At 61.4% G+C, this 10,482-nt stretch overlaps 1 protein-coding gene across 1 annotated transcript; it reads right to left on the reverse strand.

The window, feature by feature from the left end:
* Window positions 1-8,298: 8,298 nt before the first annotated feature.
* Window positions 8,299-10,050, reverse strand: LOC136125155 (collagen alpha-1(I) chain-like). Its single transcript, XM_065879969.1, has one exon. It carries the CDS (start codon window positions 10,048-10,050, stop codon window positions 8,299-8,301), a length of 1,752 nt encoding a protein of 583 aa, XP_065736041.1.
* Between the last annotated feature and the right edge of the window lie 432 nt (window positions 10,051-10,482).

The raw sequence follows: 10,482 nt of genomic DNA on the forward strand, positions 1-10,482 counted from the left end.
ACCATCTGCCTTCCATCTCGGGATCCCCTCACATTTTGGTTGATTTTTTTTAATTTTATATATCAAAGTTCACTCCATGTGCTGACAAGCTGTATGAGTTCTGACAAATGCATAGCGTCATGTATCCACCAGGCAGTGCCATGCAGCGTGATCCCACCACTTAAAAATTCCTCTGTGCCTCTCCACCGCTTCTCCCACACCCAGCCCCTGGCAACCACTCATCTCTTTCCTATCTTTATAGTCTGCCTTTTCCAAAACGTCATATCAATGGAATCCTACCATATGTCGCCTTTCTGGTCTGGCTTCTTTCACTTAGCAGAACGCGTTTAAGCCTCATCCATGATGCTGCACAAATTAGCAGCGCTTTTCTTTTTCTTGATCGATTCTGTGCCGTTGTCCGGAAGCACCGCCATTTGTTTGTCCACCTGTTGGAGGACATCACGGTCGCTTCCAGTTTACGGTGATTATGAATCACGCTGCTTAAAAGTTCACAGGTAAGCTCTTCTGTGAGTGTGAGTTTTCAACTCACGTAGGTAACAATACCTAGGAGCGTGGTAGGTCTACATTTAACTTTAGAAGAAACTGCTAAACTGGCTTCCAGAGGGGCTGCACCATTTTGCTCCCACCAGCCCCGAACGAGCTTTCCTGTTGCTCCACACACTTTCATGTGCCTGTTTGCCGTGTACCATTTTGGGTGAAGAGTTTGTTCAGATTTTTACTCGTTTTGAATTGGGTTGTTTTCTTATCACTGAGCGTGGAGTGCTCATAATATGTTCTAAATACATGCCCTTTGCTGATACAAGATTTGCAAACATTTATCCCCATCTCTGGTTTGTCTTTTCTCTCCACATAGTTAAGAGTTTGATTTTTTTCACCAGTGTTTTGTGCTTTTCCATCTATAGATCCTACACATGTTTTATTAAGTTTACGCTTAAGTAATTCATTGCTCTTTGGCGCCGTTCAACTGATTTTTGACAATGATGTGAAGACAATGGGACGGAGAAAGAAAAATCTTTTGAACAATCGAGGCTGTAACCATTGGTCATCCATATGCAAAAATAATTAATAACTTCAACACGTACCTCTCAGCAAACAAAACGAAGTGAAGGGGATCTGAAATTCCACATAAACCAGCTCTCCCCTTGGCCTCCACTGCCAGGGACCCAGCGGGCCCAGGGCATTGGGTGAACCCACAGGAGAAGCGGCCAGGGTTTGAGTCCCAGCTCCTCCACTTCCCAGCCACGAGACTGGGGTGAGTGGCTTCAGCACCTCTGTGTCCCAGTTTCTCCAACGGGAAAATAAGGATAATAATACAGCTGCCTGGTATGTTGTCCCGAGGAGTCCATGAGCTAACACACAAAATGCGTTAGAACAACGTCTGCTACACACAGAAGCTGTGTATCCTTTGCTATGTTGTCGAGGTCACAACAACCTCATCGACCTTTGCTGCTCCTGCATCCCACAGCCCCTCCCCTCCCTGCAGAAGGTCCCACCCTAGGATCGCCAAGGGCCCTTCCGTGGTTCCGGGCGGGCTCCATCCCTGGATCTCAGTGATCTGCCTCCACCGTGAGGGCCCCTGTAGTACTTGACCCAAAGCCGCAGCCCAGTGCCTGGGTCCTACTGAGGCCGCGTCAGGGTCCGGGCAGAGGAGGGACACATCCCGTGAACAGGGACTCCCCCTGCAGGCAGCATTACCCCACCTCTTGACCAGGGAGTCAAAGTTCAAAGGCCCCGTGGCTGCCCAGGGTCACAAAGCTCTGAGTGGTGAGTGAGGATTTGCACCCAGGGGGTCTGATGCCATCGCTGGGTCCTTACCCACTGGGCCGGGCTGCCTCCCAACCCGGGCTTTATTCTCTCCAACACGCAGGGGGCAGCTCTTCGCGAGAGGGCCTTGGCTGGGAAGCCGGGCGGAGGGGAGCCTAGGAACCACATTTTACCGGGAGCGTTGCAAAACTTTCTAACCTTTCATCTTTTCCAGCGTGTTCTTCTCATCAGCCACAAGCCTCGAAATCATCACCCTGACCCAGGAGAGTAGCACAGACAGAAACGTGAGGGGACCCGATTGCATATGGCAGGTGGACTCGCCCTGTGACTGCTGGGAGACTCGAAAGATAAGGAGACTCTGCCCTCTGACAGACTCCTCGTTCCCTCACGTGGGCCCCTGTCTGTCCTCCGCGTACATCTGCAGGCCAAGTGGCTGCTCCAGGAAGCCGATTGGCTGGGCCGGGGACTCTGAATCACGGTGCGTGAGGCGCACAGCCCAGCTCCAGCTCACTTCCTGCCGATTAGAACATTTCCCCCCTGGGGGATTCCTGAGCCCCCAGTGTTCTGGCGTCAATCTGTTTCCTTGCAGACTTCACATCTCAGGCAGACACATAATGTATAGGAACAGCCCGGCCATCTGGGCCAGAGGCTCTGCAGGCGCAGGGCTGCCGTGGTCCAAGGGGCCCCACCCCCGGCCATGCTGGCGCTTTCTCTCTGATGCATGGTCCAGCCACCATCAGTGAGAGACGGCTCCCCAACTCCCGCCCCAAGGCAGCCAGGAAAGTTTGGCAGGAATCCACCTCTGCCGAGGGCACGGAGCCCAGCGGTGAAGCGTGGGGGCTGTAGCCTCAGGCAAAGCTGGGCGCAAAGCTGCTCTGTCCCAACTCTCATGCAGCCCCGGAGGAAGGGGCTGACCCCGCGGGTCTCTGTTTCCCCATCTGTAAAGGGCGCTCAAAACTGCCCCAACATGCTGGGAGGACGCAGTGACCACTGCCGCTCGCCACGTTTGCTGGTTCCCTGCCCACACGCTGGACCCTGCCCCTGGCACCCGCAGTGCGATGTCTTCAGGTGGACGGACAGGCACCCCCAGAGAGCGTGGACTCTCCTGACGCAGGCTGGCACACAGCAGGTGCTCAAGAAACGCTCCCATTGACCCCGTTCTGCTCACACAGACCTCAGGTTTTGCCTCGTGAGACCGGAAGCTCTTTGAGGAAGGAGCATGTCCCGGAAACACCCAACAAGACGGCAGCTGGGCTGGGGGAGACCTCCGCTCTCTACTTCTTTAGAATCAGAGCCTCCGGATTAGGCTGCGTCCGGGGACCCCGGGGAAGGCCCCGCCTGCTCTGGGCCTCACTTTGCTGTCTGAAAACAAAGGGGTCTGTTTCATCTGCCGTCCAAGCTGGCCCTCAGTGCCTTGCTTCCAAAACGTGGTAAGTAATGTATCAAAGGCTTCAAAGTGTCCTCCCCACCCTGACAAGTTCTGTGGTCGAGAGAGAAAATTCCCACGATCTTCAGCCTCTTTAATAGGTTCCAAGGCGTTTCCACACCAGGGTCCCACACTCCCCCAGCTGTCCCTTCATCTGTGCCGCTTTAACAGCTGTTGGCCTAGAAAGCAGCATCCACCTGATGATGACCACCAAGGGACATGACAGATTCATCATAGGGAAACAATGGCCCAGAGAGGGCAAGCGACCGGCCCCGGGCCACACAGCACAGTCACGGTTGGTGGGATGGACACCAGGCCCGAGTCCTCCTCTCTACCCGACACACCTCAGGCGCCCTCCCCAAGCCCCAGTTTTCTTGTACCCAGAGCATCCGAGAGCCCTGCAGCCACTGAACATCCCCCCACGAGGGCTCATCACCTGGGGACCACTTACCCTCTGGGCTTCCCTGGATAATTGGAGCCCCACCCTGATCCCCACCCCCAGCCCTGGCCAGCTCGTGTGGCCTCATGGGAGCTGCTGGCCCAGCATGAGAATGAGCTCAGCCTTCGTGTCTGCTCTCCAGATGCCCCAGTCCCAGACCTCCTCTGATCCCTGCCCCAAGCACACATTCCACGGTTTGTCCTCAAAAGACAAAGGTCACGCATCATGTGTGCTTGCTCTCAGCCCAGCTCCTCCCTGGGACCGTGGTGGACCCCTGGCCAGGACGGCCACTTGATGTCACCTTGTGTGCTGCTGAGGTTTCTCCCCGGGGCTGACAGGACAGCAGGGCGAGGTCAGCCTCCGACCGGGCAGGAATGAGGCGGGATGGATCGGTGATGTCTGTCCTGCTGGGAACGGACGGGGGGCTCACCTGTAACTTACCAGGTGACATGACACCTGAGCCCGCCTCCAGAGTTTACTGCTGGTTACTAATTTGTGCTCAGTCCGGGGCTCGGCCTGGGTGGCACTCCTCACTTGCAGACTCGCAGACGGCTCCCCAGGGTGGACCCCTGGGGCCTACATGGACAGGACACTGTAACAGCTGAAGTGTCGTCACCCAGTCCTCCCAGAGGCACAGCAGGAGTCAGCCCGTGTCTCAGATGAGAACCGAATCCCAGGGGCCAGGTAACAGTCAAGGCAGGCTCAAACCCCATTCGCTCTCAGACCAAGGAGGAGGGAACCCGGCTAAGCCCCCAGCCTCCGCCAGCCTCCGCTCCACCTGCCTCCTCTGGGCTGGGGCTGGGCCACCCGCTCTAGTCCTCACACTTCAGCTCTCACCCTTGAACCCTAAACGGCCAACTCCCACCCTTGCCCATCTCTCTATATGTGCTCATCTGAGCCCCCTACTCCCCTGCATCCCCGCATCAGCTCACCTGGGTCGCCTGGAGCGCCCGCCCCACCTCCCCGCACCTAGCTCTCTCCCCCAGGCCTGCAGGACCCAGCTCGCTCTACGGCTCCCTCAAGACCCAGCACTGTCCGAGTCCCCCGAGTGGGTGGGTGTCCCTCTGTGGCCAGAGCACTCCGTATATTCATGGGAAAATTAAACGCCCCCTCCCCGACCTTCCTCCGTCTCCTCTGCCTGGAATGGCTCTCAGCAAGAAAATGTAAGGAGATAGGTAGAGACGTTCTCAGCCTGGGATCTCATCAGAGGTGTCGGAAACAGCAAAACATCACCGTCATCTCCAGGGGCATCTGTACATTTTTCTGTGAAGACGGAGGGACCTAGAACCTTCCAGAGTCGCCTGGGAAGTTCCCTGAAGGCTATGGCAGTGCACCTGGGGGAGCTGGGATTCTAGGGACTACCGGGGAATTGAAGGGTCCCAGAGTATGAGTAGAGAAGCTCACACAGCTGTGAACCCTCTGTGTGTCTGTCGAGTCCTGGGGGCTGGAAGTGGCCACCTGTGTCATCACAGCCGGCTCCCAGGGGGACTCACTGAAGGTCTGGACACAAGGCACAGTGCGGGGGTAGGGGGGTGGCTGCCTCTGTCCCCTGCCCCCGCCCCCGGGGAAGCCGGGAGTCCAGGAGAATGGGGCGGAAAGTGCCGAAGGAGACCACAGCCCCCGCCTCCCCTCTCCCCGACCCAACACGGAGGCCGGGCCCATACGGGCTGGGTCCGCCGGACCGGCACTGTGGCTGGCACGCAGTGGGCATTCTAGCAGCGTCTGCTGTGTGCAGGTCCAGCGACAAGAGCCGTGGCTGTGGCAATGTTCACAGGCCACTGGGGGTGTCCTCGGGGCCCTCTGTTCCTTCTGCCCCAGATGGACGGCAGCTGCCTGGGCTTCTGAGCGGCAACAGAGCCACCTAGGACCCAAGAGGAGTGGCGTGGGAAGCCGTGCCCCTAACCCATCGCTATCCAGTCTCCAGACGCCTCTGAGGCCCGAGGAAGCTGTGGGGCTCGGGAAGCCCCCGAAGGCCTGCTCACCGACTGCAGTCAGTGCTGCCACTGTCCCCGCCGGCTGGACCCGTCCGGCTTGGGGGCGGCGTTCCGTCACTCCCAGCCCCTAACCGGTCACTTCCAGTTGCTTGGAAAGAAAACACGGCAGGCTGGCTCGGCCGAGGGAGGATGTGTTTTGTGAGGGGCCTCGGCAAAACCAGAACCTAAACCGTGGAGCCACTTAAGCTCAGAGTTTATCCTTCAGAATGTTTACCAAGGGCCTGAGGCCAGCCCCTGGTGAAAGGCCACGCACGGCCCTGCCCGTGAGGAAAGCGTGGTCCGGGAAGGGTGGCTGCAGGGATGCAGGCACCGGTGGGAGCAAACCCTCCGTTTTCTGACCTGCTAAAGGGACAAACAGCACCAGGGCCCAGCCTGCAGCTGGTGGTCCCTCTGCGGCCACATGGATCGTCTTAGGTCACCGACAGCAGGTTCCCCGGGAGAACCTCCCCCCTCAGCTCTTGAAAGACCCTCTCCATCTCCAGGGGTCCTGGCCGTGCCTGCCCAGCCCACCGCTCCCAGGGATGCCCACCCGGGCCCTGTCCGCCAGCCCCCAGGTCAGCAGAGCAGAGCACTGCTTGGCCAGGCAGGGGACCCAGAGTCCTGCTGGGCACGGACCCCAGCCCCTCCCCTCGCCCCCTTCTATTCGACTTGGCCATCCTAGCTTCCCTTCTGTTTGTCATTTCAATCATCTCAGGGCAATTTCCTTTCTCATCTGCACACTGATTCCCCTCCAGATGGCTTCTCCCCCCCACCCCCCTCTACCAGGGTCTCGGGCCAAACCCCAGGGCCGAAGGCGGGGAAGGAACAGCGCAGGGTGGCTGGCGGACAGGAAGTCGCTGGCGGCGGTGCCTGCTTGGAAAGGGCCGTCCTCTGCAGAATGGCTGGCTGAGCGAGCTCGGGCTGGTCCCACCAAACCAGGGGCAGTGGCCACAGCTATGCCATGAGCACATTTTTAGACTGTGAGTCAGCTGTTAATAGAGAGATTTTTTTTAATCACCCCAGAGAGAAGGCTGATTTATAGCTCTCCTCCACCGGGGCTGCGCCGTCAGGGAGGGGGTTTGAAAGAGGCTTGGGTAGAGGGAGAGGGCAGCGGGCCCCAGACCATCCACTGGCTGGCAGCGGAGCGGGTCAGAGAAGGGCGTACCGACCTCCTGTCCCATCTCCGTGAGGAGGCTGGCTCCGAGATGAACGGTCCTATCACCTAGGGCTCAAGCTGGGGCCTCCATCGGCTCTGACACCCGCTGGTGTCACTGTGACTCTAATGCTTCATTACAAGGGAGCATGAATCAGTCACAGAAATGGCTTTTCTCTGTCCCCAGCCTGTGCCAAGGCTTTGGGGTTTGAGGGATGAATAAGACAAACCTCTTATGCAGAACAGGCAACACGTGTGAAAAAGAGCTTTCCAGATCTAAGCAAGGTGAATGGACGTGTCCCTCTGCGCCTATAGAGCAGGGGCCGGAGGGGAGAGGGACCGTCAGACCGGACTGCCTGTGCTTCAGGACAGCTGCGATCACCGCTTGGCAGCGGCAGGCGGGGCCGGGGAGGCTGATGCAACAGAGCCAGGCCGCCGGGAGCTCCAGCCCTCCCCGCCCCATCCCTGCAGAAGCCTCACTCCCTGGCTCGAGCAGGACGCCCTCTCACCTCAGGGGCTCCTGCAGGGCGGCTCCCGGCACCTCTGGGGTTTCTGCTTGGGTTGGGGGACAGGGAGCCAGGACACGAGACCTTGGTGACCCAACCTCTCCATTTTCTGGGACGACGGAGCCTCAAGCCCACTTCGCACCCAGCCTGACAGCGGGCTCTGCCCCCGGCTGTGTAGCTTCTCCAGGCCTCGGCTCCCTCAGCTCCAAAACGAGGGTGGGCACCGTGTCTCCCTCACGGAGGGTGTAAAAGGGGTGGAGGTGTCTACTCCAGGACAGCAAAGGACAGGCACCGATCTGACCTGGCCCCTCTTCCTTCTCATTCCCAAGACAGACATTGCTAATCAACCACCGCTCTCCTTCCTACAGATTCGAGTCTGCCTCAGAATCCCTCTCAACACCGCCGTAGGCCACCACTTGTAATTGATCAGAACTGTCAATGAAAAACATCTCTCTACGTAGAGATGAAAGGGAAGCCCAAAGACGAGCAGGGACCTGCCCGAGCTCTCAGAGCTGGCAGTAGAGGGGACACCAAGCTACAGTTGTCCAGAACATCGGGGAGGAGAGGACAGGGAAGGCAGGGCTCTGGGGGTGGAAGAAGCGGCAGGGTTGGCAGCACCTGAGTGAGCAGGACCCAGCTGGGTAGCGTGACCACCACGGGGATCGAGGATGCTCCCTGCTGGGGATCCTAGCCCATCCCCAGGGGGTTGCCCTGTCCCTGCCCTTTCCCCCTCACCACTCATGCTGTCTGGGCACAGCCCAAAGATGCACCCAGTCCTGGGAGGAGGGCTGGATGAGGGCAGAGAGGGCTGGGCCTGGGGGTCCGAGAGCTGGTGAGATCCAGGCCAGGGGCTGGCACTGCCACTCAGAGAGCTGTGGGTGCTGGTCATGGGGCGTGTCCCCTTGTCCCCCTTCAATTACATGGGAACTGCAGCAAGTGGGCGGTGGGTCCCAGGTCTGGGGGAGGGACACAGGTGGCTCCCCAGGGGCCTGGGGGTGAGGGTCTCCCACAGGCAGCAGCTACAGCCTGTGTTTCCTTCAGGTCTGCTCACATGTCCGCCCTGGTTCCCCAACGCTGAGCAGGGGCCATAGCCGAGCCCTCCCGGTGGGCCCTATGTCCGCCCTGGTTCCCCAACGCTGAGCAGGGGCCATAGCCGAGCCCTCCCGGTGGGCCCCATGTCCGCCCTGGTTCCCCAATGCTGAGCAGGGGCCATAGCCGAGCCCTCCCGGTGGGCCCCATGTCCGCCCTGGTTCCCCAATGCTGAGCAGGGGCCGTAGCCGAGCCCTCCCGGTGGGCCCCATGTCCGCCCTGGTTCCCCAATGCTGAGCAGGGGCCGTAGCCGAGCCCTCCCGGTGGGCCCCATGTCCGCCCTGGTTCCCCAATGCTGAGCAGGGGCCGTAGCCGAGCCCTCCCGGTGGGCCCCATGTCCGCCCTGGTTCCCCAATGCTGAGCAGGGGCCATAGCCGAGCCCTCCCGGTGGGCCCCATGTCCGCCCTGGTTCCCCAACGCTGAGCAGGGGCCATAGCCGAGCCCTCCCGGTGGGCCCCATGTCCGCCCTGGTTCCCCAACGCTGAGCAGGGGCCGTAGCCGAGCCCTCCCGGTGGGCCCCATGTCCGCCCTGGTTCCCCAACGCTGAGCAGGGGCCATAGCCGAGCCCTCCCGGTGGGCCCCATGTCCGCCCTGGTTCCCCAACGCTGAGCAGGGGCCATAGCCGAGCCCTCCCGGTGGGCCCCATGTCCGCCCTGGTTCCCCAATGCTGAGCAGGGGCCGTAGCCGAGCCCTCCCGGTGGGCCCCATGTCCGCCCTGGTTCCCCAATGCTGAGCAGGGGCCGTAGCCGAGCCCTCCCGGTGGGCCCCATGTCCGCCCTGGTTCCCCAATGCTGAGCAGGGGCCGTAGCCGAGCCCTCCCGGTGGGCCCCAAGTCCGCCCTGGTTCCCCAATGCTGAGCAGGGGCCATAGCCGAGCCCTCCCGGTGGGCCCCATGTCCGCCCTGGTTCCCCAATGCTGAGCAGGGGCCATAGCCGAGCCCTCCCGGTGGGCCCCATGTCCGCCCTGGTTCCCCAATGCTGAGCAGGGGCCATAGCCGAGCCCTCCCGGTGGGCCCCATGTCCGCCCTGGTTCCCCAATGCTGAGCAGGGGCCGTAGCCGAGCCCTCCCGGTGGGCCCCATGTCCGCCCTGGTTCCCCAATGCTGAGCAGGGGCCGTAGCCGAGCCCTCCCGGTGGGCCCCATGTCCGCCCTGGTTCCCCAATGCTGAGCAGGGGCCGTAGCCGAGCCCTCCCGGTGGGCCCCATGTCCACCCTGGTTCCCCAATGCTGAGCAGGGGCCGTAGCCGAGCCCTCCCGGTGGGCCCCATGTCCGCCCTGGTTCCCCAATGCTGAGCAGGGGCCGTAGCCGAGCCCTCCCGGTGGGCCCCATGTCCGCCCTGGTTCCCCAATGCTGAGCAGGGGCCGTAGCCGAGCCCTCCCGGTGGGCCCCATGTCCGCCCTGGTTCCCCAATGCTGAGCAGGGGCCGTAGCCGAGCCCTCCCGGTGGGCCCCATGTCCGCCCTGGTTCCCCAATGCTGAGCAGGGGCCGTAGCCGAGCCCTCCCGGTGGGCCCCATGTCCGCCCTGGTTCCCCAATGCTGAGCAGGGGCCGTAGCCGAGCCCTCCCGGTGGGCCCCATGTCCGCCCTGGTTCCCCAATGCTGAGCAGGGGCCGTAGCCGAGCCCTCCCGGTGGGGCCCATGTCCGCCCTGGTTCCCCAATGCTGAGCAGGGGCCGTAGCCGAGCCCTCCCGGTGGGCCCCATGTCCGCCCTGGTTCCCCAATGCTGAGCAGGGGCCGTAGCCGAGCCCTCCCGGTGGGCCCCATGTCCGCCCTGGTTCCCCAATGCTGAGCAGGGGCCATAGCCGAGCCCTCCCGGTGGGCCCCATGTCCGCCCTGGTTCCCCAATGCTGAGCAGGGGCCATAGCCGAGCCCTCCCGGTGGGCCCCATGTCCGCCCTGGTTCCCCAATGCTGAGCAGGGGCCATAGCCGAGCCCTCCCGGTGGGCCCCATGTCCGCCCTGGTTCCCCAATGCTGAGCAGGGGCCATAGCCGAGCCCTCCCGGTGGGCCCCACGCCTGTGCCAGGCTGACCTTGTGTAGTTCAACAAGGCTTGCTGAGTGCGTGATGCCGAGGACGCGTTCCTGGGGGCTGACCAGACGCGGAAAGGGGCCGGGGCTCAGAAGCTGAGGAGCAGT

Source organism: Phocoena phocoena, chromosome 6, assembly GCF_963924675.1.
Source record: "Phocoena phocoena chromosome 6, mPhoPho1.1, whole genome shotgun sequence".
NCBI lineage: Eukaryota > Metazoa > Chordata > Mammalia > Artiodactyla > Phocoenidae > Phocoena > Phocoena phocoena.